The 20354-nt window shown below is 37.3% G+C and overlaps 1 protein-coding gene across 1 annotated transcript in view; it reads left to right on the top strand.

Annotated features, from left to right (window-relative positions):
- Nucleotides 1-18294, top strand: part of NBAS (NBAS subunit of NRZ tethering complex) — a 161043-nt gene extending 142749 nt beyond the window's left edge. Inside the window, exons 49-52 of the mRNA XM_050316580.1 lie at nt 833-972; nt 5089-5233; nt 8502-8630; nt 17537-18294. Of these exons, the coding sequence (XP_050172537.1) occupies nt 833-972; nt 5089-5233; nt 8502-8630; nt 17537-17812 (690 nt within the window). The 3' untranslated portion in view covers nt 17813-18294. The remainder of the gene's footprint in view (nt 1-832; nt 973-5088; nt 5234-8501; nt 8631-17536) is intronic.
- The last annotated feature ends 2060 nt before the right edge of the window (nt 18295-20354 follow it).

Below are 20354 nucleotides of genomic sequence, written 5' to 3'. Positions count from 1 at the left end.
TATCCAAACTTTTAAACAGAAGCTATTTCTCATTTAATAGCAAGTTGGTTCTTATTTACAGCAACCTTCCTTCAACAGTGAGACCTTTTACCTGGAGATTCTTTACCATGCAAACTGCAGGCAGTAATTATCTGTAAAAGAACCTGTCATCAACTGACGTGAATTCAAGTCCTGGCAGAAACTGCAGATTTTCAACAGAGATGGACGCTTTTCCCAAGATAGAGTTGTCTGGGAGCTGACTGATGAGATGTGGGGTTTTGTTTTTCTTAGGTTCAAATGCCTCTGCAGAGAAATACTGCTTTACTTGTTAGTAAATGTTCTTTGCTGGGTAAAGTAATTTAGAATCATCTTTCAAGGCTCTTTCCTATGTGAGAAAAGATGAGGTGCTGCAAATTCAGGAAAAACTATTGAATTTTCATACATGACTGAGAGTAATAGATATTAGGGAAGCACAGGCACACTCAATCTTTAAAAATGTATGTGTGTCTATGTCTATACATTGAGAAAAAGAAATTTAAGGCATGTTTGATTGTTTGAAGAACACAGAGATAAGATCCTCTGAACTAAGCAATGAATGTACTTGTGTGGGGTTACACCGTTCTAGGAATGTCCACTTAGGTCATTCTCCATCATCTGTGCTCTCCTGGGTTTTTTACATGTAATTGAAAATGAAAAGTAAGAAATGGGTTTCTAGGAAAATGATGTTCAGTGTATTCCTGCATTGTTTTGGAACAGCAATGTCCTTCATGGATAGTTTGTTGATTGCTTTTAAGTCATTGATTTCTGGAAAGAAATACGTCAGGTGGTTTTTAATTTTTTTTGTCCCCTGCAGGTAGAGATGACAGATATTGAAAATGAAGAAAAAAGGTATGATCTCTTCCTGGGACTTCTGGAGTCCAGTCAGAGTCTGTCTGAGTTTCACCACTTGGTTTTACTGCTTCAAGCTTGGCCGCCAATGGACAGGAGCAACGGGTGAGCATTTCTTCAAACAGTTGTGTAACAAAAGAGTTCAGAGTCTTCCTGCTTGATGTCATGTAGTTTTCAGTCAAATAATTCAGACATGGCTGAGAGTATGACCTTTGGAAAGGGCGATAGTGGGAAGAATAAATGGTTTATTTAAACCAGAATCGAATCTCAAATCAATCAGTTTCTTGTAAAACCTATATATCACATGTAGCCTGTATTGTAGCAGAGGCAGAAAACCTTTTTATTGCCTGAACTGTTGCACAGGTTCTATCTGGTTAAATTTCATGTTACATATTTTGCTCTTGTTTTTAGCAGTATGAACAAAATTTATAAAAAAGAGTAGAAAGTTCTGACTGTTTTTTCCATTCAAAGTTATACTTTGCAGAAAAGCCTTTGAAAGTTCATGTTCAGACAATCTGCAGGGGGTCTGTAAGGATAATAGTACCAAGCAACGGCTCTTCTCTTTTCTAGATCCACTACCTATTATTTCTGTCTCTGAGTAAAGTATCCAAAAGAATATATACAAGGAAAGACATATTGTAGCCCAACAATTTAAAATCAAAATAATTATTTAAGACTTCAGAATTGTACTCATTAGAGTAGGTATTAACTGAAAGTGTTAATTTTGCAACATCTTGACTGTATTAATTTTGCCAGTTCTTTGGGTTTTTTCTGTGACTTTCTGAACACATTTAAAGGTAAAAAGTTTAGTTGTTGAATTTTTTAACTGATAATCACTTCTAAGATATAAGGATTCATATAAACTTAAGAGGTAAACGTCACATATCTCCCAAAGACAGCAAAACTATTACTAATTATTTTTGAGCAAGAACAATGTGCCAGGTCTGACAGTGCTTAGGTTAGAGTCCTTAAATGGTGCTTACTTAGGATTCCAATGGGGTATATATTACAATCTGTTTTAACTTGGGGATGGCATTCCCCAAAGTGTGTTTATGTGCATTGATTTGTCGGAAAAGTTAAGGCTTATCTTTTTGTGAAAAGTAACTCTTTGGTGCATGTGTAGAAAACCAGTGGGTTACAAGGTAATCTGTAGGGGTTATTCACATTCAAGCCAGGATGAGCATTAAACTAAATTCTTTAGTGACAGTTTTAAAAGGAAAAATTTTCTTCAATACATAAGACTGTTACGTAGTCTGTCACAAATTCATGTTCCAACTTTCATTTGAAGTTTTGGGTTTGATTCTAATTGAAAATTGGATGTCTCGCAGTGTGTGTAGCCTTCAAACCTTTATAAACCTAAAAAACAGCAAAACTGATAGAACAAAAGGTCAAGTGAAATATTGCTGCAATTAAAAAAATTATTTTTCCTTAGTTTTATGTTCTGTAAAGTTCAAAAGGAAGGAGAGGTAAAAGAACTGAAGTTTGAGGGTTTTTTTCGTAGGCTTTTAATTTCTGTCACTTCTGTGTTAAAAAGTCCATGCTTTTTAATGTTTTTTGAGTTCTTAATTTTTAAAACACTCCAGCTACACTAATGCTTATTATGCCAAGAGATTCTCTTCATGTCGTAACATGCGATGTTTACTGTGAGAAAACAAAGAAGTAACTTGGTTGTTTCAATCAGTACTCAAAGCTGTATACTATTTAAAATTTTATTTTCATAATCTTGTTACGCATGCATGATTTTCCACCCAGATGTCTCATATTCAGATGTCATTTTAAACATTTCATGAAGGTGTTTTTTAAAAGAAATTATTGACAGTAGCTGAAGCTCTGCAAGTACCTTTGGAACTTGCTGCCTACATTCAAAAGGCATTTTTTATATTTATAATAAATATTGATAAGGTGTTTTGGAACTGAAAAAAAACCAGGTTATGGGAAAAAGAAATTAATGTGTTCCTACTGTGCTTTTGAAATAATTACTTTTTTCATGTTGAGAAATAACTTTTTTTGACCACATTGAACTAAAGTAAAATTCAGGAGAAAAGAAAACTGAGTTCTACCTGTAGGTGTCATAGTTTTGGTAACTGAATTCTAGTTTCACTTAGAGATAGCAAATAGCAGATACTTGTTAATAGATCATATAAGCAGTTGAAATAGTTAAAAGGAATTGTGATGAGAACAGTTTTATATGTGTAAACTGTATATCTGATACTTAAATAAATTTGCATATGACAAGCCTTGATGGCCTTGCCATCTTTCTGGATTTTTCTGTGTTTTATAGTGGGATTTTTGTTTTCTTTTTTGAATGGTAAATTCTTACAGATTTTCTTAAGGTACTCTGAGGGTAGCAGCTACAGAAATGGAAATTCATTATGACTATCTGTGCCTCTAAGCAAGAAATGGATCACATAGCAGGAGCAATCCATTTAACCAGTAGCAAAGATGGAGTTGCAGGTTTTTTTTTCCTTCTCCTGACCTTACTGAGGATTCAGAATTAAGTTCATCATGTTCTGTTTGTTCAATAAGCTGGCATCTTTGGGTTTGGCCCATGAGGGGGAGAGGGAGAGGGAGAGGGAGAGGAGGAGCTCTACTCTTTCCAACCAGACTTGTGGGAGCTCTGTGCTCAGTGACTGTGACTGGTGGAAAGGCTCAATTAAGTTGTCAGAAGAAAGACAATGACTTCTATTTAATTTGCATTCAGAGTTGCCCACTCCTGGCATCTCTGTCTGGCTTTCATGTTGGGCTGTAATGGCAGCTTCATGTTCTGCTGGTTTTACTTAGCGTTTACATGTACTTGTGAAAACGGGCGATGAGCAGGAGAGAGTGTTCATATATGAAATAGCGGTTGTCCTCTCCATCCTCTCCAGAGCTGTCAGACTCCTGATGTATGTCAATCCATCTGACTCTCTGAACAGACTCCATTTACAATGACATTAATGTGTTGCTTTAACAATTGCTACTAAATAATAGTTTGAAAAGCAGCACTTTGACAGCATTTTACTGCTCCTTGTCACGTGTGCTAAATGGGTATCTTAATTTACAAATGTAAATTAAGACACCCATTTAAAATGTAACAGCAAACCACCAATTTTGGTCTTGATGTAATTTTTTTTTTGTCTTCAAGCTAAATGAAAAGTTTCCCATGTCTTTGGGATGCTGATTACTGGCCAGAGAGTTTGATGGGGTGATTTTTAAAATGCCTTTTGTGCCTTCATAAGTTTATGCACTGACGAACATAGTATTTGTTTTACTGTGGCTTAATATAATCATGATTTAGGCACATGTCATTGTGTCTGATTTTAGCCCACTGTAGGTGGGAATTGAAATGCACTAACTTAATTTACATTAGAAAAATGACAAAGCAGATGTGTTCCAATGCTACACTTTGTGCTATCATTTAAAAGTGGTCTGCTACCCATTTCTGTCAGTACATCCAGTCCTAGCCAGGACACCTATTCCTAAGAAAAGTATCCAACTGTCTCCATGATCTGTCAAATAGTGGCTATAGGCCAAGAAATGTTGCAGCAACAAAACTTTACAGTAAACATTACCTTTGCCATCCTGCATGATAAAATTTACTCATCTCTACTGTCTACCATCTGCTTAAGTCTGACTGTATAATGGTGACATAGTATGAAGTTATATGTGGAATTACAAGAACTTTTTAAATATGTAAAACAAATGTATCTGCATCCATATCTACTAGCAGAGAAGTTCAGATGCATGTAATTTCACTTTCCTACTCTGTTTGGATGGGCTATGGAAAAAGTTTATTTTTGTTTGTACTTGTTGGACCTGAAAATTAAAATGTGAATTTTGGCAATATTTTCTTCACTCAGAAGCAAGAGACAGATACTTGAGAGACAAGCTGTTAAAATGTGATCAAAACAAACAAAATTAGGAATGCTGTATTCCTGTCACCCCTCCCAAGATACCACTCTGCTTGGGAAATCAGCTGGTATAAAGCCAGGAGAACTGGTTCCTATGCTATTCCAGTTTGATCAGTCTTTATCTGTGATTCCTCAGGGATTGTAACAAAATGTCATAATTCCAAGTAATTTAATCTTCTGTGTTTGAAAGAGGACTGGCATAACTTGTCTCAAAACTTTCATCTTTCTTTCATGAGGTTGTAATTTTATGTCACACACACACGAGGAACAACTTACAGAAAGTGGTGTATGTGTATTTACAGTCTGTGTACTATCTTTTTTTACTGGGCAGATCGTGCACAGATGATAATCCCTGGGTGAAACTGGGGTCTGTTATGCTGCAGAGATGCCCACCTGAGGAAAAGGAGAACACAGGGAATGAAATTTTGAAAATCTGCCGTTCTTTGTATGAGACAAAGCACATGCTCCCTGTCAAGGTAAGTTTTAACTCTGGGTGTCATGCATATGGGTCCTGTTTCAAGGCCCCAACTACAAGAAAGGTGTTACCATACTGGATCAAGTCCAGTGAGCTGACAGAGAGGCTGAGAACTGGGTTCATTCTGTCTTAACAAGAGGGAGATGATACCTTTACATATGTGGATGAGGAAACAAGCAGAGGAATTAAGAGTCAGTCTCTTATCAGAGATGCTCAGTGATGGGACAAGGGGCAATAGAGACAAGTCATCAGAAACTCCCATTACATCCAAGGAATGTGTAGAAGAATTATGGAGTAAATGCTAAGTAATAACTATGATAATCTGTCTTCCCTAACTGTGTATGCATACTTCAATGGAAGCATCTCTTAAGTATAAAATTATTGAAATTATTGAAGTGCTTTGTATGTAAACATTGTATATTAATGAAGACAGACTGGAGAAATACTTAATGAGCTTCACACAATTTCAGAGTAGTTGTGCATATTTTTAGTAGCCTGATTAATCCCTTATAATCATCTTCACATAATCACTATCTGTTATAGAAAACAACTAATGTTAGGAAGAGAAGCAGAATAGAAACAACACATTCTATTTGAAATAAAGACAGGTGGGTGTGTGGTTTGCTTTTTTTTTTCAATAGTTCAACACACTGATCTGAGTCAAGTTCAAAAATCTGTGTAAAACACGATTCCAGAAGGTGGCAGTAAACTGAAATGATAAGTACATTTATTAATTTATTCATCCCACCAAAACACTTTGGTGGAAGGCAGGTTTCTCTATCCCTGGGACTGGTGTAATTATATGTAGTTTTTCTTTAGAAGGTATTGAAATGGTGCATTATACTGCATAAACTCACAATCTTATTGTGGACAGGAGTAGCTAAACTTCATCAAAGTTGAATGTTCTGCCTCAGCTCAGTGATTCAGGGACACAAATCTCGAGTCTCACTGTCTCCCATCAGTCAGTTCACCATAGGTTCTGATCAAGAATGGGTCATGATTTGCATTTCTCTTAATCAAGTAAAGTTGTCCTTGATCTCCATGTCAAGTCACTGGTTACATACAGTTTTGGTATTGGTAGACAGCTTTGGTTGGAGGGGCCTTCCTGCTTTAATGGTACAAGATGTTGGAAGAGCCCACAGTGTAGGTGTGAATATACAGGTAGAGATACGAGAATATTCTGGTCCTCAAGTGCTTGTCAGTGACAAGTTGAATATGAGTCAGCAGTGCCCTGACAGCCAGGAGGGTCAGCCGTGTCCTGCGGAACATCAGGCAAAGCATCCCCAGCCGGTCGAGGGAGGGGATTGTTCTGCTCTGCTCTGCACTGGGGCAGCCTCACCTTGAATATTGTGTGCAGTTTTGGGCACTGCAAAATAAGAAAGCTGTTGTACATATAAACTGTTAGAGAGTCTCCAAAGGAGGGCCACGAGGATGGTGAATGGTCTAGAGGGGAAGCCTTATGAGGAGTGGCTGAGGTCACTTAGTTTGTTCAACCTGGAGAAGAGACTGAGAGGAGACCTTGTTGCAGTCTTCAAAATCCTCACAATAGGGAGGTACTGATCTCTTCACTCTTGAGACCAGTGACAGGACTAAAGAAAATAGCGTGAAGCTGAGTCAGGGGAGGTTTAGGTTGGATATTAGAAAAAGGTTCTTCACCTAGAGGGTGGTTGGGCACTGGAACAGGCTCCCCAGGGAAGTGGTGACAGCACCAAGCCCTTCTGAGTTCAAGAAGCCTTTGCATAGTGGTCTCAGGCACATGGTGTGATTTGTGGGGTTGTCCTATGCAGGGCCAGGACTTGGACTTGATGATCCTGATGGGTCCCTCACAGCTCAGCATATTCTGTGATTCTAAGCATCAACAATCGGTAGCAGTACTGAACACAAGTTTAAAGAAACAAATCTGAGTAAGAGAATAAACCTTGCCTTAGTGACTCAGAGCTCAGTGTGATAGAATATATCCTTTTAGGCTGTGTTTCTAGAAACTGTAAATTTAGAAAAGACTGAACAGAGAGAGAGAGAGAGCCCTCTCCCAAGCAAGACCAGGTGTGTCTGCAGTATATTACAGTTGGAGCATTTAACATCTCCTCATCTTCAAATAATTTTCAGGGTTTTAGGCTCACAACTACTGAAACTGTGCTGCTAAAAATGCAGATCATCTTGGTCATCAAGTTGTTACAGTTGTCATTAAAACTGCAAAAGATGTAAAAAATACTTGACTTGCATTCTCTCAGCTTAATGTTCTAGCTGATGAGATTTACTCATTAGCTAAACAATTGCTTTCAAAATGCTGGAGTGAAACAGCATCTCTAAGAGATGGATATCATTTTCAAGGTAACTGTCATACAATATCCAGAGTCCTTAGTGTAAATTGCCTTTGAATATGGGACATCTCTGATGGGCCTCATTGGGAAGTGGTTGTGACAAGCAACCTGAATTCTTGGAAATGACAAAAAGGGAAGAGGATAGGAAAGGGAAGTTATAATTTGATTTATAACATAATTTGTTCATTGAACTACTTTTTGATGTATAAATGAATAAATCACTGTAATATTGAGGGGGGAAAGAAAGCGAATCTACAAGTTACATGTAGAATGTTTTGTTTGTTTGTTTTAACTAAAAGCCAGCTAAAGATTTGGAAAGGCGCAGTAGATTTGTTGGGAGTTTTTTTGTTTTCATTTTTAAGATATTTCTATTCTTCTTGAAAAAGATGTGATACTAAATTTATGCTATATTATATAAGAAAGTAGATGAATGATGGAAAGTTATTATACTAAACTTTATTTGTGTATAAAATATCATATAAGATTTGGAGACATTTTGCAACAGAACTTTATGATGTTGAGCTCTGGTATGTACTGTTATTTCCTCTTTATTTTGTTCCAGTCTTATGATTGCATAATTGAGTTACAGAAATGTCACAGGTACCTGTTAAAGTTTCTTTCTGTGCTTCACAGCATTTCAGTAAGCACATATATATTAGTCCCACAGAGACCTGTGATTGCTCTGTTATTTTTTTCAGTAAAACTCCCATTTCTAATGGTGATTCAGTACCTGCCTTGTCTTAGTCTAACAAATGGTGCACTTTAACCCTGTATTCCACATTTTTGTCCTGTCAAGTTTCCAAAGAGCTATTTCTGACAGGGAATTCATTTGTTGTGGAACTTTTGTTTTAATTTCACATTTGACATAAAATTTTCATAAATTTTAGTGTCAGTGATGATGTTATTATCTCCAGAGCTTGCACTGAGTGAGTTTGCTTTTATTTTCAGTGTATAAAAGAATTATGTTTGCTGCTGCTTAACAAGTCCCTCCTGCTGCCATCCCTGAAACTGCTGGTAGAAAGCAAAGACGAAGATCTTCATTCTGTGGCACTGGAGCAGATAACAGCAATTGCTAAGGTATGAACAATTGAATGAACTACCTTTCAGAGTTTTAGGTAATAAATTACCTCTTTTATCTTCATGGAGTGAGCAGACTCTACTGAGACACTTACCATTATTAAGATTTTCCACATGTATTGTGTCCACAGTGATCAGTAACATGAGGCTAGTAAGATCTTTTATAGATGCTTGAGGTGATTAAACCTCATAGCACTTTGTTTAAATTATCTAGTATGCTATTTTAAGTTGCTGTGGTGGAACAGAAACTATTCCATTATATAAAGTAGACTTTTACCTCTGTGTTCATATTATCACACTTTGGGGTTTTTTAAGTGATAATAGTATGTCAGATGACATAGTTTGTTTCTGACAGGGTTGGCAGTCTGTCTGTATACATGAGGAGACCAGTGAGGTTTTGTTGTGGTGGCATGTTTGGGGACTTTCATGTAATTATAAACAGGTTTTATTCGATGCTGTAGCAAAGTTACTGTCTCAGACCTTTCTATGAAGGAGAATGGCTTTCCTATCTGACTGAATTAACTGCACTGATAATTTGCAGAATTGTAATATTTAGGTAGGAAAACCTCATCTCTAGTACTTCCAAATTCTTTACCATATCTTAGGGAGCTCTTGGTTGTGTATTACAATACAAAATAGTAATTGATGGTATATTTCCCATGTGATACTTCAAAATGAAACTATCCATACGGAAACAATTTTAAACATAAGCATCCCCCAAAAGCAAAAGCTTTAAAAATGTGATTTTTGGGAATTCAGATGGAAATGATAACCGCTCTAGTTATATTGATTGCCACGAAGTTTTCAGATTCCTTAGTTACAATAAACTGTGCAAATTTTAGTTTTGCACCTGCACTGTCCTCTATTCCCTATGAAAGATATTCTAGATCCCAGGATTCTCCCTTGAGTGCTGTGCCTTTCCTTCTTATGCTGCACATTGTATTCCAGAAGCTTTGTCTTCTTGTATCCATTGGATAGTTTGAGAAATGATCTGTCTGCTTTCCAGGACTGGTGAAGACTGGTTGGAAAAGCAGTGGATCTGGAAGCATAGACTCCATGTCACATGCCACTGCTTTTCCTTCAAAAGGACTGAGTTTCCAACTTTTTTTGTGTGTTTTTATGAACATTTGAAACAGTAGCATGGAAAGTATCAGGAAAAATTATATGTAATACACACTGACTTGTATAGAAATTCCAATACCATCACTAGCATCCAGTTTGAATTTGGAGTGTTTGTTAGTTAAGTTTGATATTTAAGCAAAGAACCAACATGGAGGTGTTCTATTCCTTTCTTTAATACAAACAGACCACAAATTTTCTGACTTTGTCACAAAACATAATTTTGTGAATATTAACCACCAAAACAATAGTACATTGATAGTTTTCTTCTACCACCTTCTATTTTAGATTTTGTGTCTGCAGAGCTTTATTGTAACTGTTTTTAAACAAGATGATCTCATTGAAAAGCAAGTGCAGATCTGATACATGCATACACTTTCTTATCTCTGTTCTTGTTAACCTTTTAAAATTGACTTCTTGTTGGCAGATGAAAGCTGCTGTATAAGTGACTAACTCTGAAGCTTGTCACCAGGAATTTGTGTCCAAGCACATTTTATTTAACTATTTTTAAAGCATAATGTTGTGCAGTAGCACTTTCTGAATGCTTACTAATTGTACTGCTCTCTTAACTGGCCTTTTCTTTCTGGTGTGCTCCAGCTTTCAACTTCCTACACTCTAGGCTGATTACATTATATTGGAGTTTCAGGGCCAGGAGCCTTATTATCTTCTTACTAATATATAAAGCACTTTGTACATCTGTCCATGCCCAAAATAATATTCTTTGTACAGGGGGAAGCTCGATAAACCATTTCTAGTTTTTTCTTCTAAGTTCAGTAATATTTCGAGCACGTAGTTCAGTAATGAGTGCTGAATAACCTAGAATTTTCAAAGCATTTAGCTTTGGTCTAATGTTTCATTTGAAGTCAACAAAGATTTAACTATTGACTTTGTTACACCAGGCATAGAGCTTAGCCAGTACCTTGAATGTGCCATTCCACTGACAGTGTTAGAAAAGCAGCTACTACAGAAGCGTGCTGTGCTAAATGTAAAAGCTGTTCTTGCATTGTGTAGAAAAGTACCTTTTATTCCTTGTTTTATATGCATCTCTTATGATTACATTATTTGCCGTTGTACTAAAAGTGCATATATTACTTAGCTATAGCAATGTTGTTTATTCAGTAAAATTTTTTATGCCTGCTCTTTGCTTTTTAAAATACAGTATTTGGACTGTTTATGCTTTTTGTAGAATTCTTAATGAATTTTTCATAGGAAGGCCATTTCTTCTTACATTGAACAGGAAACGGACAAATAACATCTGGCAAGGGGGAATCATAGCTATTGATTCCCTGATGTAGTGCTAACACAGCTCACAAACATGGCTGCGAGAAAAATACAGCACTTGCTTGCTGATAGGATGTATTAGTTAGCCATTTGTTGTATGTTGCTGACAGCTTTATGGATGTTTACAGTTAAGGATGATGCTGAAGTGCTGATACTAGGAATTGTATAGCTTTTGCCTGTAATAAAACAACCAAGTTTTTGTGTAAGCTTTTTTGAAATTGCAGATCCCTCTTTTTATTGTGTATCTTTTAATGAACTGCCACTTGTGGGTTTTTTTGGGTAACAGAAATAATAGTTCTCTGTGTTGTGTGGTGTGTGAATAATTTAAAAAATCAGTTTACTTAAATAAGCTTCTTACTGCCAATAGAGCCCTTAAAAGTCAGATTGTTTTCGAGAAGGGTTTCATTGTTGTCTGTGCACTTGGTTATCTCTTAGAGATTAAGACTGATTTTTATACATCTGACAGAACAAGTAAATATTCTATTACCTGTTGGTACCTGTAATGTTCAAACAGCTAACAAGTGGGAACTAATACAAGCAGTGCAAATACTTCTTCAATCAAGACTTTAATAGAAACTTTAATAGAAAAATGTTTTAGTGTAAAATAATACCTTTGCTCCATTTGCATACTATACTTTCAGTGAAGAATTTCTGAGTCTACCTTTGCGACATGTTTTACTGAAAAATGTCATATGAAAAATCATAAAAAATATGGGAAATAATGGAATTTCTAGTGGTTTTCAGTGACTTATGCCATTTATGGTTACTCATTTGATGGGGCTTACCCTTTAAAAGAAACCTTGTTAAATTATGTGTATATAAGATAATGATAATTATGGTAAAATAACTGTCTCTGGTTTATTTTTCTTGTTTTCTTCTCCCCTTATTTATTTGTTCTGTATAGACTCTAAGGAATGAAATTAAAAGCATTTTTACCTCCAGTAGTAGTGGAGAATGGAATACTCTGGAAGACAGCAGGTTCAATTCTTTTCTGCTGTGTTATCAGCAGCTCTTATATTTCATAATGCATGGATTTTATAATGCATAAGTTATTGGTGAAATAATAATAATTCTGGTAATACCAGAACCTCTAGACACCTGCAGAAACGATGCTGATGGGGAATTGACCAGACCTTGACTTACCCCTTAGTGAGGCAAAAGAAAACACCTGACCTGCTCTTACATCTCAGAAATTCTCACTGCAGGACAGATTTTTTTTTTCAGATATGCTGCATCATGGCAAGTGTTTGTACAATGTCCATGTAGGCTGTATTAGCAACCAGAAAAAAATGCTGGATGTTGATATGTGTCCTAGGTCTTAGGGAGTGGATACACAGAATTCTTGCATTCATGGTTGCATAAATTTGTGGAGGCTTTAGTGATTTATCAGGAAAGCCTTCTGTGTGCCTCAAGTTCCTCTTCTGATCTTCACCCACCTGCTTCACACACAGACTTGCTTAAAACTCAAAGGCTCACTGTCTGCATGCCCAGGGGACCTGCTGTCTCGGTAGAGCTGTGAGCCTCAAGCCTTAGTCCATTTCATAATATTAGTGTGCTGATGGCAAAGCCCCAGGCAGGCCTGCTCAACCCTTACTAATTGTGCACTGACAGCAGTGAGTTCAGCTTAAGACACAAGCTGCCATTCTGACTCAGAAATACAGAAGGGTGAGTACAGGTGTGAGGGAAACAACTTGAATCTCCTGCCCTCTCTAGGAGCAGCACTTACTAGTCTTGTTAAGGCTTCTCACCATCCTGCTGAAGGTGTGCAAAATTTAGGCAGAGTGCAAGTGGGTTCTTGCTTCTTTTGACAGAAACTTTGCTGACATGTGGTTTTCCATCTGTAAATGAAGATCCATTTATACGTTTTGCATTAAAGAGACATTTGATAAAATGCACGAGCAGAGCACTGTAGTGCTGCTTCAGTGGAAATGAGTGCATCTGTTGCAATTCTGTGTCTGTGCTGTCTCACTTCCTAGATAAATACATGTGTCTCTACAGGGATAAGTATCGATCATCACAGTCTAAAGGAGTGGGCTATTCATCAGAGATAAGAGTCACAGATCGTTTGGGTTGGAAGGGACCTTAAAGATCATCTCATTTCAACCACCCTGTCATGGGCAGGGACACCTTTCACTAGACCAGGCTGCTCAAAGCCCTACCTGGCCTTGAACACTTGTAGGGATGGGGCAGCCACAGCTTTTCTGGGCAACCTATTCCACTACCTCACAATGAAGAATTTCTTCCTAATATCTAATCTAAACCCACGTTCTTTTAGTTTAAAGCCATTTCCCCCTGTGCTAACGCTCCTTGCTCTTGTAAAAAGACCCTCCCAGCTCTCTTGCAGCCCCCTTTAGATACTGGAAGGCTGTTGTATGGTCTCCTGGGAACCTTTTCTCCTCCAGGCTGAAATCCCCAACTCAATCAATCCTGTCTTCATAGGAGAGGTGCTCCAGCACTCCTAAGATAGTCTTTGTGGCCTTCTCTGGACCCATTCCAACAAGTCCAAGTCTGTCTTGTGCTATAGTACCTGGATGCAGTACTTCAGGTACTCATGGGAGCAGAGATACCACTTGAATGCCTACACTTCAGTGCTTGAAAATAGATTTTAGCCAATACCTAAATAGGTATGTAAGTCAAGGGAAAAAATTCACAATTTCTCCTCCTTAACTTCATTATCACCATTAGTTCTTTAACTTGGACACATGCACATTGTGTGTAGGCATCACACTAAATCTGCACAGTCAAATCCTACTGAAGGAGAAATGGACATGAAAAATGAAAGTTTATTCCCATTTAAACCTTTCAGAAGCAATAGATTTTACACTAAGGAAAAATTTAGCACCCTTAGCATGGATTTCTAGATGATAGGCATAATGATTTTTCTCTAATGTATACACTCTGAGTTTGTCATTATTATGGGTCATAGTTTATTTACACAATATGGAAAGTGGCTGTGTGTTAGTTTGTGCAGAAGATACCTTCACCTCTGAGACTTGCTTAAACTGCAGTCAGCTGCATCCCATGTCATTGGAACAGTGATTCTGGGATTAGTGATAGACTTTGCTGGAACCAGAGTTGAAAGGCTTAGTTAGGGTGTTGGGATAGCAAGGGCTCTGCATCTGCAGGCAGATCAACTCATTAATAAGATCCTGCCTCTGCTGTCTGCCCAGAAGAAGTAGCTTTTTAATATTGGGGTAGTAAGGTTGTTATTCAGTAGTTGTCATAATTGGGTTTTACTCTCTTATAGGCAACTTTTGTCAAAAGAGTGATTTTGAAATTGAAAATGTAGTGCATTTAGGAGTCTCTGTCTACTTTAGGCTAATATTTGGTATGTATGGAAAGAAAAAATAACTCTGAATATTTTTAAAAGGTGTAAAATTTTGAGGATCTAAATTCCACCTGGAACACTGTCATGGCTCAAACAGATGGAAGAATTACAAGTCTAGTGCAGAGTAAGAACACAGCAAATATACAGGCTCTTTTTCTGAGGTGTTACTCTCCCAACTTCAGTTATTTTCAGCTGTATGTATTTGCTAAGTAACTGCCAATGGTTTTCTGTATTGATTTTGTGCAGTTTCTCCTTAAACTTCTTTGAGCTTTTACATTCTGCATTATCATTTGCCAAAGAGTTCAACAGTGTAAAAAAACAACTTATTTTTCCTATTTTCTCTGAATCTCATCCTACTAGATTAATTTGATGCTTCATAGTTTCTTTTTTTATGAGATAACATGTTTAATCAATCCCTGTATAATTTTAATGATGTTGCTATCTGCTTTATGCTCTCTAAGTCACCTCTTTTCTAGATTGGAGAGTCCTAGTTTTGCTGAGTGATTTCTTGCATAGGAACAATATTATACTCTGTATGGTGTATTTTTAAAATATGCTTTGTGTGTTTACCTTTTGTATTGTTTTAGTATTTTTTGTTGTAATGTTTGTTCTAATTTAAAATTAATTTTAAATTCATGTAGTCTTAAGGTATATTTACATTAATTAAAAAAACCTCATACATTTATTAAACATAGCTGCTCAGTGTATAAGCTATGTTAATTAAGGTTTTTAAATATACATCAATTAATTGACAATCTCTGTAGGTGTTTGTAAGAACTTTGGGATGTGTATTTATTTTTATTTAAACCAGTGATTGTAACTGTCTCTTCATATGCAACTGATAGCCCAGAAAGTTGACATGACCTAGAGTTGCAAAATTGGTAAATAGTCAATCTGGCTTTCTCAGCTGCCAGTTTTTATATAGAATTCTATTAAACCTCGGTGTCTCTGTGTTCTTCGCACACCTGCCAGACTCCACGTTAATTGACCAAAATAGACAATGGCCTAAGCTGTGTGAAATGAATTCACAGGGTCTGGTTGCCATCTTGTGTCTCCATCCAGTTGCCTGGAGACAACTAAATTAGCAAAGGTTTCGTCTTTCTGACCACATCTTCAGACAGTTTTCAAGTCAGAAAGTGGGAAATATTAATAAGTTTAAACCTACTGAACTATTTGAGCTAAAGGATGTGCTGTTGCACACAACAAGGGCCGTTTTTGTGCTGTTTTGTCACGTGTAAAGTCACAATGATCTCATATCTGCATGAGTGCAGGCAGATTGCTCTACTTGCATATTGCATGTGGGCATCTTCAGGCTCTTTCAGATTTGTCTCTCACCAATTTGTAGGTTTCTGGTATATGAAATCACACTTATCTATAGCACTTTTCATTAACTGAATAGTAGCCTAAAAAATTTAAATTAAACCTCACATCTGCTGTTAATGTCATTACTGTAATTACTGTTTGCATTTTATTTTCATAAAATCAAACAATGAAGCCCTGTGTAAAGTTGCATCCTACATACAGGTTAAGAATGGAGCACACAGAGCTCTGAGGTGGGACAGAATATCTCTCCAGCCTCCCATTTCAGAAAGGATGACAGCTGTTTGGATAATGCCTTAATATGCTGTGTAGTGTGCTGCAAGATGCGCAACACTAGGAAGTTTAGAATCATGGAATTGTTTAGGTTAGAAAATACCTTTGAATCATCAAGTCCAACTGTTAACCCAGCACTGCTAAGTCCACCTAAGTGCCACCTCTACACATCTTTTAAATAACTCAGGGATGGTGACTTAGCCACCTCCCTGGGCAGCCTGTTCCAGTGCTTGACAACTTCTTCTATGAAGAATTTTCTCCTAATATTCAATCTAAACTTCCCCTGACACAACCTGAGGACAATTCCTACCTGTCACTTGTTAATTAGGAGAAGAGGCTGACCCACCATCTCCCTGTAACCTCCTTTCAGGTAATTGTAGAGAGTGATAAGGTTCCCCCTGAGCCTTCTCTTCTCCAGGCTAAACACTCCTGCTCCCTCAGCAGCAACTCATATGACTTACTCTCCAGACCCTTCAGCAGCTCCATTGCCCTTCTCTGGACACTCTCCAGCACCTCGATGTCTTTTTTGTAGTGAGGGGCCCAGAACTGAACACACCATTCAAGGTGTGGCCTCACCAGTGCTGAGTACAGGGGGTGATCACTGCCCTGCTCCTGCTGGCCACACTGTTGCTGATATAGGCCAGGATGCCATTGGCCTTCTTGGCCACCTGGGCACACTGCTGGCTCATGTTCAGCTGCTGTCAACCCATCTGATTTAATGATCAACCTGTCTTCAGCATAATTAACATAGGACAGTTATTAACACAGGACCACCTCTTGAGCCTGTCATGGTCCTTCTGGATGGCATTCCTTCTCCTTTTTGGTTATATGTAGTTGTTCTATTGTTCTTCCTTTAGTAAATGAATACAACACTGCATTTCAAGGAATCCAGGAAAGACAGGTCAAAATAAACTGAAATAGAATTTGAAGTATTCTATACTGGGTTTTTTTGTAAAGCTATAGACAAGATTCTTAAGAGAATATCTGCTCTCATGTATCAAGTAACTGCATTTTTTGAGGCATCCGGGTTGTCTCACAGAGGTTAGCAGCTCTGTGCTCCACATCTTTTATTACATACTATATTCTTCTGAAAATCTCATCCTTGCTGTGAGTGCTGTAACTCTGGAAAATCTGATTGTGTCTGTGAATGTTGCCTGTCATATTAACATGTGGAATGTAATGTACTGTATTAATATAAAGTGAGCAAAATTTAATATACTCTGCTCTGACCTTCCTCAGAGTGTCATTTTTGATATGGAGCTAAATGGTGTGATCTGTTCTGCACTGGGACTGAGAAGATGTGAGAAGTCTATAAAGCTGTTGATGTAATCCCAGGCTGCTAAGCATCCTTATTCCTTAACTTTGTTCAGGTCAAATATTTATATTAATGTGGTAGACTGTTAAAAGACATAACTTTACATTATCTGACATATGCAAAGTGTGTATCCCTGTTGTTAATCCATACGGAATACTCATCTCACTTTGAAAGTCACACTGTGCAGTTAAAACTGTCGTGACATGTTCTGGTTGATGGCTGTATCTGGTAATTAATTTTTAATTACTTTGAATTTCTCTTTCTTTGTAGGTTGATGATTCCACTTGTGATGCTGAAATCCTTTCCTTGCTCCTGGATGCCAAGCTAGTGGTGAAGTGCATGCCCACTGCCTTCTGCCCACGCCTTGTTGACCACCTGCTGGCTCACCAGGGAGAGGGAGGCTGGGATGTAGAGGAAATAGCAAGGCAGCTTAAAGAGGCAGGATTCAACGCAGAGGCCGGGTCCCTCCTGATGGCTCATCGAGGGACTCATCCTGCACTCAGGACTTTTACTGCTGCCCTCCAGGCTGTCCAGTATTGGATCTAAAACTGTCTGCCTTTTTGCTGGAGATCTTACACAAAAGGGAGAAATTGATGTTCTAGTGAAGTAACAAAGTGAGTTATTACCTATGTGTTATAGAAAACAAACAGGACACAGTGAATTCCCATAGACTTCCAATTGTTTAAAAAATGTATCGGTGCAGACTGTATCATTCTGTTGTATGACTAGCAAAGCATTGAATCTGATAATCCTTTTCAGATCAAAGTGTTAAATGGTTACACTCGGTGACATAGAAATGAAACATTAGTAAGCTGGCAGGTTATATACAATTTGTCTTAATTTCTGTAAGTAATTTACTCTTGTTGTAATGTAAAACTAATGTAAAATATAATTATAAAGATATATATGGAGCAAAAAAAGTCACAATGAAAAGTGATTTTGAAGAATTTCAAAACCTTAAAATTTGGTATTGTGCAATGTTGTTATCACAGCTTTTGTTCGCAGTAAATAAAATATTTTGCATTTAATGTACTCTCTCTTCTTTCAGCCTTTTAGTCAGATAAATATTTTCTTAAGCTCCTTTTTCTGAAATTGCTGTCTCCCCTTAATGATGTTTATTCATAAGGACAAGCTGAAGTCTTTGAGATATTTTTCCCCACACTTTGGGAAGTCCCATCTCAAATCCTAAACGTGTGTTGATACCTTTTGTGAATGCATTTTCAAAGTATTTACTTATATTTTTCTTGATTTCTGAAAAATTGCCTAACTGTGTTTATTTCAAAGTGCCTTTCTGCCTTAATAAGGCAAAACGATATTTTGATTGTTTTCAGAGGTTTTTTAACAAGTGCACTGTTGATTGCACTGCATTACCAGAAGGGTTGGATGTTTCCATGTGTTTATAGGAATTTGTTGTTAAAATCAGTCTGTCAGTCCTTTGCCTAATCTTGTGTTCAGATCTAGTTTTGATGTAATAATGTACAGAAACATTACACACAATAAGAGCCACAGGTTAATACACACTGGTAGCAATCTCTAGGTAATGTATTGTAACCTCCTGTTTAAGGCAGATTGGCTTTGTGGTTGGAGCAGATTGCTCAGGACTGCATTCAGTTGGGTCTGGAAAACCTGCAAGGATGAATGTCTTGGCTTGGCTGTGCCCATGTTGAAAAGATTTTTATGCTTGTCCTCTTGGGATCTTTGTTTTACCAGCTTTTACTGTCTGTGAAAATGTCTGAGATGTCAGCCTTACTTCCACATTGTACAGGATTCTTAATGAGACTTTTAACAATGCTTTAATTCTTCAGATTGTTAACTTATCTTTTGTACTTGCTAGTCCCAGCTGTTCCTCAGTGTTTATGGAAGTGCTTGTATCATCCATGTATTAACAAACATGTCAAGTTCAAATTTCTATCATTCAGCTGTATTTCCTTAATTCAGTTCTCTTACGTTAGCAGTCCCAAGAGCCCCAGACTAGTACAGCAAGTATATTGGAATTGCAGAGAAAAGAGAGGAAAAATTTTAAAAAGGTAATTTAAGTGGTGATCAGTAGTTATGAGCAAACCACAAGGCACACCTCCAGCAAGAAAACCTTGGATTGTTTTGTAGAGGATATTTCAGTACTTTACAATGAAACATTTTGGTGTGTCTGCATGTTTTGTTCTCAGGTTAGTAAATTTAGTACTAGATTTTCTGACTATTCTCATTCAGGATCATGAAAAGTTTGTGTTTAATGTCACTCTAAAGCTGAGCTGTAGATAAAGCTCTAATGAGTGTTATTGATCTTCTGTCCATTTTCTGGTTTCTTGGCATTAGAAATCCATGATAAGTGTTTTCCTTGCAGCCTAGACTACTCCTGATTTATTCTTTATTCAGAGCTTTCACCTGTAAGAAAGAGTATGATTAAACTGTACTAGCATATGTCTCAAAGAAAATTAAAGGGAAAAAAAAGAAGAGGCACATAACAGGGACGTGTATCCCAGTGCCAGTCTTTTAGTATCTTCTGTATTGTATATTAATATTTGTGGCTCTGGGATTGACTGGGATATGCTAGCAGATGCTGTTGAGTTGGGTTTGGATTTTGGTTTTTGTTTAGTTCTTTTTAAAGAAGCTCACCTTGGTATGACTTTTAGCTAGGTTATTGTTATACTGAACGCTGAGCAGTTCAGTTCTGTCAGTTTGTTTGATTTGCAGTTGGGATTTGTTCAGAATACAGCATGAGCAGACTTTTTTTTTTTTTTTTTTTTTTTTTACCCTAAACAATTCCACGCTCTGGAGATACTTTTGCTCCCAAAAGCAGGTAAATAAAGAGTTGTGTCTGCAAGAGCAATGCTTCCCAGGGCAATTAATCCTCTTTTGTGTGAAGAACACAGATAGTGTTTGGATCTTTGAAGAGCTCTGGCGCCTGGAAGACACAGGAAAATATATCACCTTTCTTTTGGATAATTAGAACTAGAGATTAGGGAAGAAAGATCATAACTCACAATTTCTTTCTCTACCTCTGTAGAGAGTATGACTTTGCAACAGACACAGAACAGACACTTGTATTTATAAACAAAACAGTGCAATTCAGTGAGTGACTATATATGAA

This window comes from Myiozetetes cayanensis, unplaced genomic scaffold (assembly GCF_022539395.1).
Source record: "Myiozetetes cayanensis isolate MyiCay16 unplaced genomic scaffold, myiCay2020 scf2-11, whole genome shotgun sequence".
Classification (NCBI taxonomy): Eukaryota; Metazoa; Chordata; class Aves; order Passeriformes; family Tyrannidae; genus Myiozetetes; species Myiozetetes cayanensis.
Note: the sequence above shows the minus strand (reverse complement) of the source record. Positions and strands in the feature narration are given on the sequence as shown.